Source organism: Hakea prostrata, chromosome 3 (assembly GCF_041222555.1).
Source record: "Hakea prostrata isolate BN-2017 chromosome 3, UWA_Hpros_2, whole genome shotgun sequence".
NCBI lineage: Eukaryota > Viridiplantae > Streptophyta > Magnoliopsida > Proteales > Proteaceae > Hakea > Hakea prostrata.
This window is the reverse complement of record NC_142602.1, coordinates 55,486,996-55,509,968: the sequence shown is the minus strand read 5'-3', so window position 1 is coordinate 55,509,968 and position 22,973 is coordinate 55,486,996. Positions and strand designations below refer to the sequence as shown.

General features: G+C 41.5%; 1 protein-coding gene across 1 annotated transcript; it reads right to left on the bottom strand.

The window, feature by feature from the left end:
• Positions 1 to 280: 280 nt before the first annotated feature.
• On the bottom strand, positions 281 to 4,312 carry LOC149022545 (KIN14B-interacting protein At4g14310-like). The gene is made up of 3 exons (XM_089150598.1): positions 2,544 to 4,312; positions 1,504 to 2,123; positions 281 to 997 (listed from the first exon to the last, which is right to left on the bottom strand). The coding sequence occupies exons 1-3, from the start codon at positions 4,251 to 4,253 to the stop codon at positions 466 to 468; spliced, it is 2,862 nt and encodes a 953-aa protein (XP_089006724.1). The 5' UTR covers positions 4,254 to 4,312; the 3' UTR covers positions 281 to 465.
• Between the last annotated feature and the right edge of the window lie 18,661 nt (positions 4,313 to 22,973).

The window sequence follows — 22,973 nt, the reverse complement described above, 5'->3', positions numbered from 1 at the left end:
GCAAAACTGAGGATAGCAGCAGTGGAGGAGCCAAAGTCAGTGGCAAAGACAGAGATGGAACAAATGACAATGGCGGAGGCGGTGTCGATGCAACATGATTGGAAGCCATGCGAGATTCACAAAGTAGCATAGAGCAAAGTTCAAGATCCCAAATTGCAAAAAGAAGAGCAAGTCAACAACCCTAAACATGATTTCAAGAATTCTAAGAACCAAACCGAACCAAGGAGGGAAAAAATCAGGGTCCACAAAGAACCAAACCGGCAAATTATACCATGTTAACTTGGAGTGAAATCCATGATCTCATATTGAGACCATTTAATCGTATTTATAGTGTTTCAATAACATAATACATATGAAAAGTCTCTACAAGACTATAGACAGTAATAAGGGTCTCTAGTTCCTAACAGAATGATAATTACTTCATTGGATTCAAGAACCTGTTATACAAGATAATGGACATTCCAACTATAACAAATGCCTCCAAAGTGCAGGGCGATCTTTTGATATAACAAGAACCCGAGAAGATGAGTAATCAAAAGAAGGAGAGTACATGTCATCTGGACCAATGATGTCTCTAACTTTCGGTATGTTCTCATAACCAACAGTAGAAGACTGCATCTCATCATCCTTTAAGGCATCAAATACGAACAGTCCCAATGAAGACACACCCATCACAAAATTTGAATTCCCCCAGACCTGAGTTATGGTAGAACAATGGAAGTGAGCATTCAGATTTGGAAGTACATAACTGCTAACAAGCCTTCCTTTCCGCAACGAGAACTGTTGCACTTGTGAATGGTTTGACTCTTTGGCTGTAGATTTTGTATTAGTGCATCCAAGAAAAATGGAATCGCCACGGGAGAAGACAGACTGGACACTTGCACCAAGTTTGGATATCTTAAGGCCCACACCAGATGGAAGACGAAAATCAAGAACATTTATGCCTTCTGAGGTACAGAAAACACCGTCGTTTCCTTCTGCTTCGGATGATCTTACCCTGCATTTGAAGTCCAACAATCAGGAGGCTAGCATCTAACAGAAAAATCCACTTCAAAACTGTCCCTTACACCTAGTAGTTATTAGCTTTCATATGCTTCAAAGTGGTTTTTGAAAGAGTGAAGGAAACATTTACATCTCCTGTGTTCTGGAGGGGATGAGTGGGAGGATGCAGAGACAATGTATTATGACAAGAGTCATCAAATACATTTTGCATCCCTTATTGATTAATGAATGTCAAATTTATGTTGGTAAATGGGACAATCTGAAGGAACTATAACCGAAGAAGACTCAAGGTTCAACAACTCAACTACTTCTTGATTAATAAGAAAAAATCAATTAGCAGTCTAACTGTTATGGATTTAGAAAGATATACCAATTTAAAAATAGATGAGTGCTTTAGTGTGAATGGAGTATGCTATGGAAATATAGATCAGAAAAGTTGCCCAACAGAGGAAGAGAGACATATGATAATAAGGTAAATGAAATGCGTAAATCTTTTTGTACCTTTGGCGAACTCCACCACCTAATTCAACATCTGTGTTATTGACATGAAGAGCAGAGATCTTCTGACCATAGGAGGTGACAGATAGTAATGCCTGAGGATTAAGAGAGTTCACATCCCAGAGTCTAATATTCTCTGTTTCAACAATGACCACCTTCCCTTGATTTTTCCACTGCAAAGGACTTGATTGATCCATCACTAGCACTGGCCTCTGTAAATCCCATTTGATCATCTGCTCACCGTCTCGGATATCATAGATTCTAACAGTTTTCTGGCTGCTGAATGTTGACACAATAAGTGGACCACATGTATTGTACCACGATTGTTGGTTTTCAGTGGCTAAGACTTTAGATGAAGCCTTTTCCCTATATCCAACATTGTTGGGTAGAGGTCCAAGAACTGCTCTTGAAGAATATACAGATTTATTCTCATCAACATGAAAAGCTTGCACCTCTTTGGTGTAAAAATCCCAAGAGCAAAAACCTGATTCCAAAGCATTTCCTGCAGATGCTGCTACAACATATTTTCCTGAGCACCCATCTGCTCCAGGAGCACGGACCAACCAACAATCTTCCCATATGTTGGGAGGCACTCCAGCAGGAGGCTTATATTCAGCCTTTTCCTGCAATGAAGAAGAATCATCAGTGGACAATGTCTAAGCCAAAGCACTGTATATTTTGTTCATCATCCATCCTTTGATCTATAGATTTATTCCATCTGTGCATAGAAAAGAACATACATAATTGTGTATTGCCTATTCAACACTGAGGAACAATTTTGTATAATGACTATATAATTACATACATTTGTGGACAAACAAAGAAAACATCAAGGATATAAACACTTAAACAGGATCAGAAAAGACAATAGTGCCTATGACACATTAAATTAGCAATGGATCATTAGGTAAGTACTAACTTGTTCTCAAAATATAATAAACATCCACATGAGAGTAAAATAATATACCAGGAGAAACGGTTACTTTTTGTCGCAGGAAGATAGTGAAAGCTAAACTTTTCACATATGTAAATACAATGCCTACCTCAGAGTTGGCAATATCATAAAAGGAACATGAACCATCATCATGTGCAAGAAGAACTGCTTCACCCTCAGACACAAACCATCCACTTGTTGAGGCCTTGTGTCCTATTTCATGTATTTGATCCAGGTAGGAATCATCAATCTCTTCAGGAATTATAACTGATGATCTATTATCATTGTCATCAAAATCCTCAAGTGTTTCATCAGAAGTTAGTCTGATATCCACTTCATTCTTTCCACTAACAAACTTTGAAATATCCTGTGCTGCTGAATTTGTAGGTCCATTCATTTCCTGAACTTCAAAGGACTGTAACTTTACACATTCAACTATGGATTCTGGTAAGCTTGGTAGTTGGTTTTGACTGCTTCCTAGTGAAGTGTGCAACGACTTTCGATTTCTGAGTAATTTGCGATGAGGAAATAGCCTGGCCTCTAACTCTTCATAATTGAAACCTTTAGCCAAGCTTTTGTGCTGCTCAACTTGCTTGGTTTCAGTCTTCCCCAAAATTTTGCAAACAGTATTTTCACTTTCAACTGTTTTGGCTGAATCCGGATTACTATCATTATTGTTTACATAAACCATGGCCTTCTCAATTCCAGAAATCTTAGCCTGAATGTCAGAAAGTATCAGCTTCGACTCCTCCGTGTTGTTCATATCCAATATCTCCTCTGTTTGATTGATGTTAGATGCAATTCTCTTTACTCTACCTCGCAAGGAAGCCAATTTCTCATGAAGCTTACTAGGGTAATTGTTCACTTCACGAACAACATCATTTCCTTCATGCACATCATTCTCTTTTGAACATTCTAAAACCTTAAAAACACCCGAACCATTTTCACATGCTTGCTTTAAACATGAAGCAGAATAACACTTGTTATTAGAATTTTCAACATTCCCAAACCCATTTTCAGATCTTTCCACTGACGCTAATAAATTCATATCCAAATAACTCTTCCTCTTACTATCGTCCGACGCTCCAAAGCCATTTGGAATTGGATGACTATTACTATAATCAACTTTCTTGTCATCTTGTTCGATTGAATATGAGCTTAAATCAACTGTTTCCCTACAATCATCTAGACCCACACCACCAGAAGAATGCCTTGCGCTCACTCTAGCACCCAGATCTGAAAAAATTTCCGGATTTGGAATTTTTTCAACTTTTTTGTCTGATTCCACACCCTTGCAATCTCCAACAACGTTGAGGTCATTTTTGATCGAGTTTGAATCTAAACTGGGTCTCCTCTTCTGAGACCTATCTAGGACCCGGAAGCCACTCAAACTAGTTCCACTTCCGCTTCTATTTGCACCCAATGAACCGCTTTGTTGAGTCTTTACTGATCTACTAGACCCAGAAGACGAAGCCGTAGAAAGACGATCCTTTAGGGAGTCGGAAAGAAACTGAACGAAATCAGAGGGATTCGAGTTCTTACCTCTAGCTGACCCAGGAGACTTCCAAGTCTGTTGGGGCTGTGAGATTGGAATCCGGCGAAACATGGGTTTATGAGAAATGGAAGCTATTCTGCTGGTGGTGGCGGTGGGAATCTCCATAGGCTTTCTTTTTCCGGCAGTGTTTCTGTAGCTGCGGACGTTTTCCTTGTCGGCTATGGGGGTTGGGGTTTTATGGGACTTCAGAGCCATCATCTTTCCACCGGAGCCACCACGCTCCTTCACTCGCCAAACTATTGACGACGACGGCGACGACTCCATCGTAGCGGTTTTGCTTCTACGCGAATAGAATGGGGTAGAACTGTAGAAGAAGAAGAGAAGACAGATGGTGTAACCGTGTAAGAAGCGATCAGACATTAGAATATGAAAATGGAAAGTGGTAGTTTAGGTGGGAAAATTGTGGAAAATCTAAGTTTGAATTTCGAACTCCGATACGGTGGGACCAGACTTCACGTTTATGGTTGGACCTTGCTCTCTTCGGCCCACCACCCAATGCCATCCTAACGGCGAGGATGAATGCACACGGAGGCGCACAGTTTTTTTGTTGAATTTTTAAATGCACCTCGACTTTTAGAGGGTGTCAATGGTATGGTATAGACTTCATGGTTTCAAGCTGAAAAACTACTTTGTCCAAATACGTCAATTCAAGGTTGGTAGAGTGGTAAGATTCATACTTCTCAGTGGAAAAGTCATGGGTTCGATCCTTGCGAATGACAAGCATCCCCTGAGGATGTAATCAAGGTGCACGCAAGCTGGCCCTGATGAACCTCAAATATTAAAAAAATAATAAAAATAAAAATAAATACTTTGTCCAAATACGGTTATGTAAGAATAAATCTTATCGCATAGATCAATTAGAAACATCTTAGTATAATAACAGTATAAAATGATGAACATATATTTTTTTGAGATCCGTTGGAGATGAAGTACAGTGGAATTTCTTTTTTAGTGTCCCACTAAAAAACAACTTCTCTTTACTAACACTTTGTGCGCAGAGAATAATATGATCAATTAGGATTTAGAATAGGGACCTACCATCATTTACAGCAAACTCATTAGATCGTTCATCAAGATCTAACGGTCCTTATTAACCCACACTAATCAGTCCATATAAGAGTTTTAGTAATCATACATTACCCATATCAAACCAATAAAGAAACCATATCAAAGGGCAACACAATCAATGAAGCCCATTTTATGTGGAATATTTTATTAATATTTTAACATTCTCCCACTTGGACTATATATTAATTGTGACATAGTCAAGCAAAACAAAACATCTCTTTGATTAAGAAAATAATTAAAAAAACATATTGAAAACGTTTTAACATTTATGTGCAGAATTTTATATTGGTTTGAAGATGATCCTAAAACTCAATCCCTTCACATAAAACCTTAAGTACCGAATCATAGCAGTGACTGCATCTTTTAAGAGATTCAAGACTATCAATGGTTACAAATACGCTTAACTCTATTGAAAATTGATATAATATGGTAGTATGGCAAGTATAACACTTTATAGAAATCCATATGTCATTCCATTGTCGGTCCAAATCTCTTACTTTATGTGACTCAATACTACGAGAGAATATACTTTATAGTTTCCACGAATCTGTATGTCATCTTTAGAACTCAAGTTTAACTTTATGTAGTACATGACATACCTCAAGGCTAATATATATAGAAACTTTACTAATATTAAGAGCACGAGATAACAGTGTGAAAGCTGAAACTTCTATCCTTGTTACTATTATAATTGTCCTTAAAATGTAATTTGCCCCCCAGGAAAGGTGTTATGAGGTATCAGCTGATGCGTCCAAAATCTGCTTAGCCCTTAGATCTCCTGAGAATGACCTGCAAAATAAAGTGTCAAATGTGGCCCAACCGCTGGGATCGGGAGTCCACCTCCGAAGGCTAAGTCAGTTGATGAACTTAATCACAAACGGCTCTGTTAGAGCACAGAGCTAAGGAATGAATAACAAGAATACGATTCAGATAGTAAGCATCTGAGTGTTTTCGTCCGTCCTCTCCTTTGTGGGGAGGTAATGTCTTATATAGAGTGTACCTTCGAATCTTCTTCGTTGGATGTATTTGAACCTTCTTCGGGTAGTCGTTGGATCTTAACAGATAGATCCGTTGAGTGATAGACTTTTACTAGTTTGGACTAGTAGAGGACTCCTAGGATAACCCGACTGTTATCTGAAGGTTATCCATATGATAGTGATGAGTGACAGCCGCCAAATTCTGCTAGTTGTCATTAGGTTAATTAACCTACTCCAAAAGTATTGGATTAGGGCGTGCTTGTGGATGATTTAGTTTTGTTCCTCAGCAAGCTTCCTCATGGACCCGGCTCGCTCTAAAGAGAGTCGATTCCCTTCGTCCCAACCGGAGTCGAGGGTCGAACCAAGAATGAACCAAGTTAGATCATATTTTCTCCGTATCACGAGCCCCCCCAGACCAAGCGTTCGGTCGATCCCGAGGGCTTGGCTTTTAACTGGGTTCTTCGTTAAGTAATAGTCTTTGCATAACCCATTAAATGTCATTTCACATTTAATGCGACTGTGTCGCTTTTTCCTCGAGCATTGTGAGGGTACCACCACGCATCCTCTTGCATTCGAAACTATCGTGGCTCACGCAATCAAAACGACGGTTTCTAAGCTCTTGTTTCGGATTCGTGAGTTCAAACTTTCGAACCGTCTTCAAATCTCAATCGTTGATGCCAAATTAATCTCGATCGTTCATGTCCTCGAACACTCGTGCGGGTGCTTAAAAGCGATTCGTTGTCTTCATAGGTTTCATTCTTCTTGTCTGGAATTTTGAAACCTCGTCGTCTTCTTTGCGCTTTACGATTCTCTCGTTCTCGAGCTCTCTGCCTCAGTGATTCAGTAAGTTTACTGATCCCTTTGCAAAGTTTACTTTCTGTCTCCAGGTTTCTTTTTCTTTGGAAACCACAATCAGACCTTTTAGTAATGGAAGATAGTAGGGTTTCCTCTGAAACTTCCCCTGTGCCTAGCGCCGGTAAAAGTGATAGTGGCAATGAGGCCTTTGTTTCTCTCCCCTCCGAGCAGTCGGATAGTGACAATAAAACCCTAACTGCTCTCTGGCGTGACTTTGTAGAAGTTAGCCAAAAAGAGTAGAAGAAAAAACTGAGACTTCTTCTGCCCTTCCTGAGTCTGGACCATCCATGACTCCTAAGGTGACTGCCGAGTCTTCTAGGCAGTCAAGACAATCTACCAAATCCGCTGGTGGACCTGATTCTGTAGCTTCCTCCTATAATGAGGAAAATCTTCCTTTAGCTATCCAGGGTTTTAACTTTCCTTCGTCGTACCATCTTAGGGCTCCCAAATCTGATGAGAGAGTCGACTCAACCCTTCCGGGTGAGTTTTCCCTGTATATAGATGCTCTGGAAAGCGTGGTTCGCTTTCCTTTCTTCAATCCATTGTTTGCAGCCATTCTGAATCATTGGGACATTTGTCCTGGAATGTTTCTTCCCAATAGCTGGCGTCTCATCGTCGGCTTCTTGGGTTTGTGCCTTGAACTTAGCATCACGCCTTCTCTTCCTCTTTTTGTACATTTTCATGTTCTTTCTATTTCCCATCCTCCCGGTTGGGTTGTGCTTTCCAAGCGCAATAAAGTGGAGCTTGACTGGACGGGTAGCATTCTTGCCAAAGGAACCTGCCCTTCCAATCACAAAGGATGGCGCAAGCGGTATTTTTTCTGCCGAGCGCCTCGGTCAGATCTTAACTTCCCGACCATCTGGAAACAGTACACTTCATACTCTGAGGGTAATCGGGTCCTTCCCTTATCTAAAGAAGACAGAACGGCCGTCAGGAAGATCAAGTCAATTCCATGGTATCAAGAGATACATGGATATGAGATGGAATACAACTCCATACTTCAGTACTGGGGGTTGGCTCAACGTGAGCTTCCTAACCACCAAGTTTTACTTTCTTGATGATACTGTGAATTCTTTCAACTCTGACTCTCGTCCTTCTTTGCAGTGCCTCCAAGAATGAATCCCGAAAGTCTTTGAGTAAAGGCTGCTAGGGCTGTTGTGACTGCTGAACAACGGTCTCCTCGAGCCTTAACAGTAGAACAGGTATCTTCTGCACCTCCTCCAGACCCTTCTTACAAGGGTATCGGGAACTTGAAGCCAGTGGTTGAGGCTTTAGGGAGAGGGAAAAAACCAATGGAAGAGGTAGATATCCCCTCTCTCGCTCGAACTAAAAGGAAGCACGACTCCACTGATGCTTCCGCCCCCAAAGAAATCCAAGAAGAATAAGGATTCTGAGGAGATCTTCGTGCGTCAATGGATGCTGACGCGGACAGATAGGGCAACACAAGATCCTGAGAAGGCTGCCGAATGGAGCTCTCTCAGTCATTTGCCTGCTGATCGTCAGGCCTTTGAAGCCCTAGAGGATGACGTTCTCGTTCGTCACTCCACAAGGTACTATTTTTCTTGATCTTCCGCCAATTGCTTTGTAATCTCTCATGAGCTTTTCTGATAATCTCCTCATCTTTCTAGGAATGTCGTGTTGAGATTTTATCAACACATGGAGGCGCTGAACCGAGTTGGTCGTAATGGCTCTTTGCTGCAAACCTGTAAAGAGAATTTGGCGAAGGCCAATTCTGAAGTGGACCAGCTGAAGAAAACAGTCGAAGAGTTGAAGGAGAAGCATGATGAGGAGATGAATTCCTTAAAGAAGGAACTTGACTCGTCAATTGCTCGTGCCCATGCTGCCGAACGTGAGGCCAGGAAGCATAAAAGGGAGGCTATTGCTTTTGGCTAGAGCCTCGAGTTTAAGTCCTTGGATAATGAACGTCTGTTGAAGATGGCAGTTCCCAGCGAACCTGAACATATTAAACCAGATCTTCGGAGGGACTGCATTTGGAAGTACCTGAACAGCGTTCCCTTCTCCAATTTGCTGGGCTCCTTCAACCTTCAAGCTTACCGAGCTGGCCAAAATGATGTCTGGGAAAAGATCCTTGAATCTAACCCTTCCTTCGACACAACTCCCTTTCGAGAGGTGTGTCACAAGGAAATCTTTGGGAAGCTTAAACTGGAATTCCTCGACTGGGTTTTGGAAGAGGAGGATCCTATTCCAGCAGACCCGAATATTGAGGAGTATCTTGCCGATTCACCGCCCCTTCCCGAAGAACCTCCACAGCCTGCTTCGGAAAGAGACCCTGATAAAGACTCCTCGGCTGATAATGAGGAAGAATCATAGGAAGTCATGTTTTCTCTTCTTTTTTTTTTTTTTTTTTAAGGGTTGGCCCTCCACGATCTTAATGAAATAGAAATCCTCTTCTTTATCTCGAACTTTTCCAATGATTGCCTTAATACTTCCTCATCTCATATCCAAAAAATTGTCCTGGGAACAAAGCGTAAATGATATAATTTACCACGTAGATTAACTTGTACCTTAATGGGGGATAACGTTTGGGATATAATGAAGATGCGCTCGGGAGAGATGTGTTCAACCTCTGATTATTCCCAATTGCTTCTTCATTTATTGTGAAGTCCAAACGTTTCTCGGCATTCGTATACCCATCACTCCTCCCAAGGAGTTGGAAATACTCTATTATTTAATGGTGGTGCGATGGTTGGCAGTATTCTCGTATCAGGTGCATATTGTTCCACGTGGAAACTTCGTTTAATCTTCGAATTTCAAATTTGAAGCGTCGTTTTCCCCTGACCGTTGATCCTGTCCTTTGAAGAATTCAAAGTGTCTCTTCGATCCAGTCCCTTGGTTGCCTTAGGCTTTCAACCATCGCATCCTTCTTTGAGGCTATTTAAACCCCTCAAGGGTACTTCACCCTTGTCTCACTATCTGCAAATTATTTCTGTCTAGTAGATTTGCAAAACGACATTTCATCTTCCTTTGCTGTGTCCGTGCTCTTGTCCTCCAACACTATCTTCGATCAGAATCTGAACGAGTAAGTCTTCTTTTCTGTTGATGTTACTAACCTTTTCTTCTCCCTGAGTAAGCTCCATAGTATTCATACTTGGGGTTTACTTATCACGGAAGTTCAGAGTAGTTCATGCTTAATAGAGATCTAGGGTTTTCCCTTTTTTGTATGTTGTTGGATTCTCGTCTTGACACTGGCTTTTTGTATTTGCAGTGCCTCCCAGAATTAACTTGGACTTTATTAGGGCAAATTCCTGCAAGAAAACTGCCCTTGTACCGACGACGATTGCTTCTTCCGAGGTGATTGCCATTGGCGAATCTTCTAAGCGTGAGGAGACTGCTGTTGGTGAATCTTCAGATCAAATTCCCACAGTTTCTGCTGATGTTTCTCCCAAACTCCCTCTGCTTGAAGAGATTGTTCAGTCTTCCAAGGAGGATATGGCTCCCTCCGTCGTTGCTTGTACTGCTGATGCCCCTGCTGCAGAGACCCTTCGGGATCTTAAGGCAACTATGTTGGCATCTGAGGAAGATGCGGTCCCTGTTGGTGCCGCCTCTATTTCCAACTCTAGAGCTTGTTTGGCATCCTCATTCTCTCCTTTTCTGGAGCTGGAGGATATTGCCACCAGGAAGCGCCCTAGGTTGGCTGTTGATGTAGCTCATCCTTCTTGTTCGTCGAAGAGGTCTGACTTGGTGACAAGCGATTTTGACAAGGCATTGGAATGGTGCACTGCTGTTCAAATGTCGCCGAGAGTAGAGCCCTCTCCACGATCCCAGACAATGATTTTATGAAATCACTGGTGATGTAAGTTTTCTTCATTACCTTTTGTTCTGAAGACTCTCTTTTGCTCATGACTAACCCTGAAGTTGTTGCAGGAGTCTCACTAGTAACTTCCACAACCAAGTGGAACCAGCCTCTAGACTTAGTAGACTGAGTGATGAAGTTTCCAAGCTTCTAGAAGACTCCAAAGCCAAAGACGTTGAGATTGCTCGTCTTGGAAACCTAGCTTGGGAGGTTGCAAGAGAGAAGAATTCCATGATCGAGCGTCTTCATTCGGATTTGGATGATGCCAGGGAGAAGATCCGTCGGCTGGAACGGGAAGCAGGGAAGTCAGGGGCAAAAGGGTCTAAAGCGTTACCCCAAAGGCAAGTTGTTATCCCTTTGCTCGAGTCCCTCCCAACTGATCTTTGCAAGGCTTGCATCTTCAGGTATTTGCACAGTAAGCCTTTTGTTGATATGCTGAACGCTTATAACTTGCAGGCATACTGGGATGGCGAAAACGAAGTATGGGAATCGATATTAAGGAGAAATCCTTATTTCAACACGATTCCCCACCGCGCCAATTGTCATCCTGAAGTGTTTGCCAAGCTGGGACTTCCTGTTCCCACCTGGACCAAAGATACGACAGACCTTCCACCTCCAGATCTAGATATCATGCATTATCTCGACGATTCTCCTCCTTATTCTCCTCTCAAAGGATTCAGTTATGAAGAGCTTGCCTTGAATGCAGGTTTGATCAAAGATCAGACTTCTTTTGGTCAAGTTGGATAAAGAGTATGGAATTGCAGAGGATTTTGATAACATGCGTTTTTCCAACTCTGTTCTTCTTCTTCTTCTTGAATCTATGCTGCTTCTTGACTCTGTGTTACTTCTGGCAAAGCTCCTTCGATTTTGTTTAACTTCTTAATGATCACCGACGATGACTTTCTTTTTTGACCGAGCGAAGATTGTACCCCAACACTTGTTGTCTCATATGTATGCTTGATGTAAAGGTTGGCCTCTTCTGGTCGTTTAAAGAAAGAAAGAATTAACTTCATCTTTGAACTTTGTCAATCACTTGAGTCATTGTTGCAGTAGGTCTTTGTTGTTCAATACAATGCCTTTACTTAGAGATTTTCGTAGAAATTCAATAAGTCTGAGAAGGAACTCACTCGGGTTTTAAACCGATGCCTTGTAGAAGGTCCCACACGGGTTTTAAACCGATGCCTTTACTTAAGAATTTTCGGAGAAATTCAATAAGACTGAGAAGGAACTCACTCGGGTTTTAAACCGATGCCTTTACTTAAGAATTTCTAGAGTAATTCAATAAGTCTAAGAAGGAACTCACTCGGGTTTTAAACCGATGCCCTGTAGAAGGTCCCACACGGGTTTTTAACCGATGCATTTACTTAAGAATTTCCGGAGAAATTCAATAAGTCTGAGAAGGAACTCACTCGGGTTTTAAACCGATGCCTTGTAGAAGGTCCCACACGGGTTTTAAACTGATGCCTTTTGATTTTGTCGCTGGATCTGTTCTTGAGTGTCTTGTATGATGCCCCCAATCAAAAGACAATATGTTGAAAATTGAGAATTGTATTGATTGAGTTGGAAATTTGTTACATCATGAACGAAAATGATAATCTTCAGGGATAATATTTCTTCAGATGCCTGGCATTCCACAAACGATCCAACTCTTTCTAGGTTGTCAAGTTCTTCAGCTTATAAGCCCCCGAACCGACTGGTTTAATAACCATATATGGTCCTTCCCATGAAGGGTCCAATTTCCTCTGATGGCGTGGATCTAAAGATAAGGTATTTCTCAATACCATTTCTCCTGCTGAGTACCGACGGTTCTTTTCTCGGGAATTATAATGTGACGCTATCCTCCGTTGATAATGCTAAGTTTGTGCTATTGCTTTTGCACGAATCTCATCCAATAAATCAAGGCTATCAAGCAGTCCTTGTTCATTCGCTTTTTCTTCGAATTCTCTGTCCCGCAGTGTTCCAGCCATTACTTCCACAAGTGCCAATGCTTCAGATCTGTAGGCCAGTTTAAAAGGAGATTCTCCTATAGGTGTCCGAACCGTAGTTCGGTAGGCCCACAGTACATTCTGCAATTCTTCGACCCACAAGGCTTTATTAGCTTCGAGTCTTCTCTTTATTCCCTCAAGTAGTATTCGGTTTGTAACCTCCACTTGACCATTGCTTTGGGGGTATGCCACTGATGACATACGATGCTCGATCAAATAAGTTCCACAAAATTGTTCAAATTGTGGACAGTCGAATTGGGTGCCATGATCGGTAACGATTATTTTTGGCATTCCGAACCGATATATAATTGACTCGAGCACGAATTTCTCCACCTTTTTTTCAGTGAAGGTTGCCAGAGTGCTAGCCTCGACCCATTTCGTGAAGTAGTCGATTGCTACTATAAGATACTCTCTTCCGCCCGACGCCTTGGTGAATTTTCCCATGATATTGATTCCCCACATTGCAAAAGGGAAGGGATCTAAAATTGAAGTCATGGTTTCAGCTGGGCGTTTAGATACCGTAGCATGGATTTGACAGTTGCTACATCGGCGAACATATTCCATAGCAGCTTGTTGGAGCTTAGGCTAATATAACCCAAGCCTCAGAATTTTGTGTGCCAGGGCCCGACCGCCCATGTGAGCACCACAAATTCCTTCATGCACTTCAGCCAGAGCTGATTCCGATCCCTCGGGACCCAAACATCTCAGGAGGGGTCCAGAGTAGAATCTTCTGTACAACCTTCCATTCTGCATAATGAACCGCGCTGATCGTAATTTGACTAATCTCGCCTCTTTCGGATCCTCCGGTAGTTTATCATCTCTCAGATATTCAACTATTGGATCCATCCAATAACGCTCCGCTTCAATATAGGAAATTTCCTTCTCGTGATAACTTGGAAATGTTATCTCTTCGATGTAGACCGAAGGGTCTAAATTCTTTTCTTTGGCATTGGCTAATCGGGATAGCTCATCTGCCATTGTATTTTCTTTTCTTGGAATCTGGCATACTTTCAGATTCCTGAACTCTTTCTGCAATACTTGTACAATCTCTTGATATTTCTGTAACCGGGTTTCCTTAACACCATATTCCCCCTGTACTTGGTTGACAATTAGCTGAGAGTCACTATAAATAGTTATGTCTGCTATTGCTAATGCCTTTGACAATCTATGTCCAGCTATAAGGGCTTCATACTCCGCCTCGTTATTACTCGCTTCGAATGCAAATCTTAATGCATATCGAATAATAAATCTTGCCGGACTTTTCAAGAGAATTCCAGCCCCTGCTCCATCCTTGTTACTCAAACCATCCACATATACTTCCCAGGTTGTCGGGAACGTCATCCTTGGAAGGCCATCCTTATCAAAGTTAGGTGCTATAGTTTCAACAAAGCACCTGAAAATAAAATTCCCGACAGAAATGGGGATTAGTTAGGTCTCATCTGACCAGAGAATCTCTCGACAATGTTATGTAGCATATTTAAAGGATAAGGAGGGCCCAAGAAAGGTAACAGCGTTACCGATAGAAGTACGAGATGATCGGGATGAGACAGAAATGCAAAGGCCCAAGCCAGTAGAAAAATTGGAACAAATCTAGCTGTATCCTGATGATGAAAATTACTTATATCGGGTCTGAGCAACTAGAAGAATTCAAAAAGGAGTAGAAGTCTTTTCTTCAACAAAATAGCGATGTGTTTGCGTGGTCTACGGACGATATGCTAGGAATTGATCGGCAAGTTGCAGAGCACAAACTTTGGATAGATCCAAAGGTGAAACCAGTAATTCAAAAGAGGAGAAATTTCTCCATAGAAAAATATGAAGCCGTTCGGGGTGAGGTTGAAATATTGAAGAGCTCTGGTTTCATTGAACCCATTGAATGCCCGATCTGGTTGGCCAACATGGTAATGGTCAAAAAGGCAAATGGAAGGTGGAGGATGTGTACAGATTACACAGATCTCAACAAGGCTTGCCCAAAAGACTGTTATCCGTTGCCCAATATTGATCTATTGATAGATGCAACAGCAGGGTATGAAACATTGAGTTTCATGAATGCATACTCAGGATACAACCAGATCCTCATGAATAAGGAGGACGAAAAGTTTACGGCTTTCATGACTGATTGTGAGAGCTTTTATTATAAAGTCATGCCGTTTGGCGTGAAAAATGTAGGGGCTACTTATTAGAGGGCCGTCAACAAAATTTTTAAAGACTTGATCGGGAAGAGTGTGGAAGCGTATGTTGATGATATGCTGGTAAAAAGCACTGTGAGAACAAAGCACATTGAAGATTTAGTAGAGGTATTTTCAGTACTGCGGAAATACCAAATGAAGCTGAATCCGGAAAAGTGTGCCTTCGAAGTTTCGTCGGGCAAGTTCTTGGGCTTTATGGTATCACAAAGAGGTATTGAGGCTAACCCAGCCAAAATACAAGCTTTGATTGATATGGAAGCCCCCAAGACTGTTCGAGATGTGCAATGCTTAACGGGGAGAGTAGCCGTGTTGAATTGTTTCATCTCATAGTCGGGAGAAAAGTGTCTACCTTTTTTCAAAGCACTCAAAGATTTGAGGGGCAGTAAGGAGGCCAAATGGACTGAGGAATGTCAAAAGGCTTTCGAAGATCTGAAGGAAACACTGGGAAGACCACCGCTATTGTCCCGACCCGAGAAGGGAGAAATTTTACAGCTATATTTAGCAGCATCCCCTTCGGTGGTAAGCGTGGTACTCATTCGGGAAAAAGACAAAAAGCAGTGGCCAATCTATTACGTCAGCCATGTATTACTCGACGCGGAGACACGGTACTCTCAGATCGAAAAGCAAGCTCTGGCTCTTATGATAGCAGCTAGAAAACTACGGCCATACTTTCAGGCTCATCCAATCGAGGTATTTACTACTTTTCCCCTTTGTAAAGTTCTTCGTAAACCTGATTTGTCTGGAAGGATGGTAGCTTGGTCGGTCGAGCTCAGCGAGTTCCAAGTAAGCTTTAAGCCTCGAATGGCAATTAAAGCTCAAGCATTGGCCGATTTCGTAGTAGAGACTACTGCACCGGTGGAGGAAATTGCCGAACCCACTATTCCAACCGTTTGGGAGGTATACGTGGATGGTTCGAGTAATAAGCAAGGAGCAGAGGCTGGAATTCTTCTGAAGAGTCCAACAGGTTTTATTATTCGATATGCATTAAGATTTGCATTTGAAGCAAGTAACAATGAAGCAGAGTACGAGGCCCTAATTGCCGGACTTCGATTGTCAAAAGCATTGGCAATAGTGGAGGGAACTATTTTTAGTGACTCATAGCTTATTGTCAATCAAGTACAAGGGGAGTATGGCGTCAAAGAACCCCAATTACAAAAATATCAAGAGATTGTGCAAGCATTGCAGAAAGAATTCATGAATCTTAAAGTATGTCAGATCCCAAGAAAAGAAAATACGATGGCAAATGAGCTGTCAAGATTAGCCAATGCCAAAGAAAAAAATTTAGACCCTTCGGTCTATATAGAAGAAGTAACATTCCCAAGTTATCGGGAGAAGGAGATATCCTATATTGAAGCGGAATGATGCTGGATGGATCCGATCGTGGAATATCTTAGAGATGATAAACTGCCAAAAGATCTAAAAGAAGCAAGATTAATCAAGGTGTGATCAGCACGATCATTATGCAGAACAAAAGGCTATACATAAGATCTTATGCCAGACCCCTCTTAAGATGCTTGGGTCCTGAAGGATCAGAAATCAGCTCGGCCGAAGTACATGAAGGAATTTGTGGTGCTCACATGGGCGGTCGGGCCCTGGCACACAAAATTTTGAGGCTCGGTTTATATTGGCCTAAGCTTCAGCAAGCTGCTATGGAGTATGTTCGTCGGTGTAGCAATTGCCAAATCAATTCTATGATATCTAAAAGCCGAGCTAAAACCTTGACTTCGATTCTAGACCCCATCCCTTTTGCGATGTGGGGAATCGATATCATGGGGAAGTTCACCAAGGCATCTGGCGGAAGAGAATATCTTATAGTAGCAATTGACTACTTCACCAAATGGGTCAAGGCTAGCGCCCTAGAAACCATCGCTGAACGAAAGGTGGAGAAGTTGGTGCTCGAGTCTGTCATATATCGGTTCGGGATGCCAAAAATATTCGTGACTGATCATGACACTCAATTCGATAACCCACAATTTGAACAATTTTGCAGAACTTATCTGATCGAGCATCGTATGTCATCAGTGGCATACCCCCAAAGCAACGGCCTAGTAGAGGTTACAAACCGAACATTACTTGAGGGGATAAAGAGAAGACTCGAAGATGATAAAGCCTAATGGGTCGAAGAATTGCACAACGTATTGTGGGCCTATCGAACTACGGTTCGAACACCCATAGGAGAAACTCCTTTTAAACTGGCTTATGGATCTGAAGCATTGGCACCTGTTGAAGTAATGGCTGGAACACTATGGGAAAGAGAATTTGAAGAAAAAATGAACGAACAAGGACTGCTAGATAGCCTTGACTTGTTAGATGAAGTTCGTGCAAAAGCAATAGCACAGACTCAACATTATCAACGAAGGATAGCATCACATTATAATTCCCGAGTGAAGAATCGTCGATACATAGCAGGAGACTTGGTATTGAGAAACACCTTAGCTTCAGATCCACGCCATCAGAGAAAATTGGACCCTTCATGGGAAGGCCCATATATGGTTATTAAACCAGTCGGTTCGAGAGCATATAAGCTAAAGAACGTGACAATGCAGAAAGAGCTGGATCTATTGTAATGGGGTCCTCTTCTTCCAAAACCCAATCGAGGAAGGGCAGTTCAAGCTTCTTAAAGATTTCCTTGTGACACACGCCCCGAAAGGGAGTTGTGTCAAAGGAAGGGTTAAATTCAAGAACATTTTTCTAGACATCATTCTGCCCCTCTCGATAAGCTTGAAGGTTGAATGAACCCATTAGATCACTAAAAGGAACTCTGTTCTAATACTTCCGAATATAGTCCCTCTGAAGATCTTGTGAAAGATGTTTGGGCTTGCTAGGAACTGCCATCTTCTTCAGGCGTTCGTTATCCAGGGCCTGAAGCTCGAGGCTCTCACCGCTTGCGCTAGCAAGATTTTTCTGCTTCTTGGCTTCGCATTTGGCAGCAGCAACGCGACTGATCAACAAGTCAAGATCTTTTTTCAAAAAACTCATGGCCTTGTCATTCTTCTCCTTTAGCTCTTCGGCTGCTTTCTTCAGCCGGTCCACCTCATAATTGGCCTTCACCAAATTTTCTTCACAGGTCTCCAGCAAGGAGCCGCTACAACCAACTCGGCTCAATGCCTCCATGTGTTGGTAGAAGCTCAACACAGCATTCCTGGAAAAGCAGGAGAATTATAAAAAAATCCTAAGAGAGATTACAAAGCAAGTAGTAAAAACTCAAGAAAAATAATACCTTGTGGAAAGACGAACGAGAGCGTTGTATTGCAGGGTTTCAAAGGCTTGATGGTCGGCAGGCATAAGGCCGAGAGAGCTCCACTTGGCAACCTTCTCGGGATCCTGTGTGACTCGATCCAAGGGTACGGTTTCGGTGTGGTTGAATACCGAAAACTAGAACCATATCGTACCGAATTTAAACGATACGGTACGGTTTCGGTATTTACAAAAACGGTTCGGTACGGTTTTGGTATTAAATAAATACGGGAAAACGGTTTAAACATGGTATCTAGTGCGGTACAATTTTTGTACGAATGAACTTATGCCACTTTTGTTATTAGTTCATTAAGATCCTAATGAAATTGTGATCAACCAATCGATACAATTTGAAATTAACATAGATAAAGCAAATAAATCTAATTAATAGAGAAAAAACAAGTAAATCTAATAAGAGAAGTGAATGATGAAACGAAAATTTGAAATAGGGAATTAGGGATAGGGAAAAGGTTAAGTGTTTTAATTGTAAAATTACAATTTATACCTCTTAATTTGGTACGGTACCAATTCAGTATGGTTTCGGTACGTACCGACAGTATGAGTACCTAAAACCGGAACCGTACCAAAGAAATTCGGTTTTGGTACATACCGTACCGAATTTTGACCAGTGCGGTTTTAGACAGCACGGTTCGGTATGGTTAAACAGTTTCGGTACGCAATTGACACCCTTAACTCGGTTTGTCTCCATCAACGACCACTGAGGGCCGAAGATCTCCTCAGAATCTTTATTCTTTTAGGATTTCTTCGGGGCAGAAGCATCGACCGAGTCGTGCCTCCTTTTGGTTCGGACAGGAGAGGGGATTTCAACCTCTTCCACCATCAGTTTCTTCCCACTCCCCGAAGCCTCAACCACTGGCTTCAGGTTTCTAATACCCTTATAAGAAGGGTCTGGAGGAGGCACAGAAGCCACCTGTTCTGCAGTCAATGCTCGAGGAGACCGTTGCTCTGTAGTCACAACGGCCTTGGCAGCCTTCACTCGAAGGTTGTCTGGATTCATTCTTGGAGAATTCAGACAGGAAGGATCGAATCAACCCTCTCATCAGAAGTGGGGGCCCTAAGAAGGTACGAGGAAGGAAAGTCTAAGCGTTTGATGGCTAAAGGAAGGTTCTCCTCAGTAAAGGAGGAAGCAACAGAACCAGGTCCATCAGTGGACTTGATAGGTTGTTTGGACTGCCCAGAGGATTCGGCAGTCACCTTCGAAGTCCTGGATGGTCCAGACTCAGGAAGGGCAGAAAAAGCCTCGGCATTTTTTTTCTGCTTTTCTCTATTGGCTAACTTTTGCGAAGTCACGCCAGAGAGCAGTTAGGATTTTCTTGTCGCTATCCGACTGCTCAAAGGGGACAGAGGCAAAGGCCTCATCACCAGTATTGCCCTTACCGGCGCTAAGTCTAGGAGGAATTTCGGAAGAAACCCTACCGCCCTCCATTACTAAAAAAGTTTGATTGTGGTTTCTAGCAAGAAAAAAGAAACCTGGAGACGAAAGTAAAACTTGCAAAGGAGTCAGTAGACTTACTGAATCACTGAAGCAGAATGCTCGAGAGTGAGAAGATCATTAGAGCACGAAGAAGACGATGAGGTTTCAAAATTCCAAACAAAGAGAATGAAACCTACGAAGACAACGATCCGCTTTTAAGCACTCGCATGAGTGTTCGAGGATGTGTACGATCGAAATGGATTCAACATCAACGATCGAGATTTGGAAACGGTTCGAAAGTTTGAACTCACGAATAAAAAACAAGCATTTAGAAACGTCTTTTCAATTTCGTGAACAACGATAGTTTCAGCTACAAAGGACGCGTGGCGTCACCCCCACAAAAAGTGAAAATAGTCACAATGCTCGAGGAAAAAGCGATACAGCCGCATTAAATGTGATATGACATTTAATGGGTTGGGGATTATGCAAAACTATTGTTCGACAAAATACCCAGTTCAAAACCAAGCCCTCGGGATCGTCTGAACGCTTGGTCTGGGGGCTCATGATATGGAGAAAATATAACCGAACCTGGTTCAATCTTGGTTCGACCCTCGACCCCGGTCGGGACGAAAGGAATCGACTCGCTTCCAAGCGAGTCGGGTCCAAGCGAGTCGGGTCCAGGAGATAGCTTGTTGAGAAAGAAAACTAACTCAGTCACAAGCATGCCCTAATCCGCTACTATTGGAATAGGCTAATCGACAAAGAGACGGGTAGCAGCATTTGGCGGCTGTCACTTATCGCTATTATATAGAAAACTACCATATAACGATTGTATTATCAAAGGAGTCATCTACTAGTCCAACCTAGTAGGGATCTATCACTCAATAGATCTATCCGTTAAGATCTGACGACTATCCGAAGAAGGCTCAAATACATCCAACGAAGGATATTCGAAGGTACACTTTATATAAGACATCACCTACTCACAAGGTAGAAGGACACATACAATCTGAATCGTATTCTCGTTATTCATTCCTTAGCTCTATGCTCCAGCATAGCCGTTTGTGATTAAGTTCATCAACTGACTTAGCCTTCGAAGGTGGACTCCTGATCCTAGCGGTCGGGCCACATCTGACGCTCATTTTTGCAGGTCATTTGCAGGAGATCTAAGGGCTGAGCAAATTTTGGACGCATCACCATGTTTATAAGCAACCAGGATTGGGAGATTTGAAAGCAACTAAAACTACTCTTCAGTTGGCGGATAGGTCAATTAAGATTCCTAAAGGGATGGTTGAAGATGTTTTACTGAAGGTGGGAGAATTTATTTTTCCAGTTGATTTTATTGTGTTAGATACTAAACCTTTTTAATCAAGGATGAAATCCCAATAATTTTAGGAAGACCATTTTTGGCTACTAGTAATGCTTTAATCAATTGTCACAGGCTTCTTACGGTTGTCTTTTGGAAATCAAACTATGGAGTTTAATATGTTCAGGATAGGGAAACAACCACAAATTGAAGAATAAATCAATATGCTTGAGGAGTCTTTGGATTTTTCTAATGATTTGATTACCAATTTTGAGATTGATTTTGATCATGAGTTTCAAGAATGTATGGATATGTTGGAAGATGATAATGAAACCTTCTTTTCTCAAGTCATAAATTTTCACACACCTTTGGAGCCTATTAAGCCCTCATCCATCTCCATTCCTAAGCCCTCAATAATTGAACCCCCCCCCCCCAAGGTAGAATTGAAAGAGTTGCCTTCTCATTTGAATTATGCTTTCTTGGGACAATATAATACTCTTCCTGTCATTGTTGTCTCTGATTTAACTTCTGACCAAGTAGAAGAGTTGATCATACTGTTGAATGATAATAGAGAAGCATTGAGTTGGTCTATCACTACTATAAAAGGTCTAAGCTCTTCCATTGTACAACATCATATTCATCTTATGAAGGATGCCAAACATTTTAGAAAACCTCACCGTATGAGTATCTTCTCTAACATTGTGAAGGTTTTTCTTAAAGTCTTTAGGGATGACTTTTCTATTCATGGTTTTTCTTATTTGGAGTGTTTTCCCCCATCATACATTGATATTGAAAATAAGACTAAAGCTTCTCATAATAAGCACATTTTGACTGAAAGGTAATACCCCTCATTTCTCTTCCTTTGTTTATCTTTTCATGCATGCATTGAGGACATTGCATTACTTAAGTGTGTGTGTGTGTGGGGGGGGGGGGGGGATACCTTCTTTGTAAATTTTAATTTTGGCTTTTGGTTAGTGTATATACCCTTTCAATTGCTATGATGTGTGAAATGAGAGTGATATTGGTACCCATCATGAACAAATAAAAAACCTGTTGAGTGGAAGGTAACTTGTATGTATGTTGAGATGAGAATTTCCTTAGAAAAATAAGAGGCCCTTAAGTTGAGGCGTTGGACCATCTATGGGTTTTGTGGGTCCTTATTCCTTTGGGTAGGAGTTGAGATCAATTTTTTTGTATGGCATCACAAAAGTTCAAAAAGAAGTGAAAAGAAAATGGAAAAAAAAAGAGAGTAGAAAGTAAAAGTTGAATTCCTTGGAACTGGACAAGGCACTCCGACTCAGGAATCGAGGTGATTTGATCGAAACTCTTAGGAATGATATTATTGAAAAGAACTCTCGTATCACTATCTATATGGGCATATGCAAAGCAAAGCTACAAAGTAACTTGGGTTTCTGGTGTTTGCTCCACCATGTTATTCAAGCCAACTATAGTGGAGTAAAGTAGAGTTCACTACTCAAAAGAAAAGGAAAAGAGAGAGAGAGAGAGAGAGAGAGAGAGAGAGAGAGAGAGAGAGAGAGAGAGAGAGAGAGAGAAATAAATGCAAGTGTCATCAATGCCTTGGTAGAAATGTTTGGTAAAAAATACTTCAAAACCTTAGTCCTTGGTCCTCTTACTCTATTAGTGGTTTTGCTTAAAGGAGAGCTGTACTTGAAAGATATAAAGTGAGTCTTTGATTGAGATATATGCTTAGTCTCAAGAATCAATATGGGGTAATAAAATTCAAGTGTGGGGGATCTTAAATCAATGGTGGGGAAAATTGTCATAGCTATTGATTCTGTATGAGTACTTACCAATTGTTAGAGTTGGAATTTGCAATGTTTTATTTTGAGCTGAATTGGAATTTTGGATAGATATTCTCTGCAAACATCCACCAGACAAAACTCGTTCTCTAGGGGTGACCTAGTGTTTTAAAGGCTTGTTGCACATGCTAAGTGTAACTGTGATTCCTATGAAAGTGAGTTAGGATTTTATTTTGTTGCATTAGTTTCTTACCTGCATTTGTATTTTTCTTTTGTTCTTGCTTGAGGACAAGTTTAATCTAAGTGTCGGGGAATCTGATGAGCACATTTATGTGTGAAATCTTAGGGTATAAAGCATGCA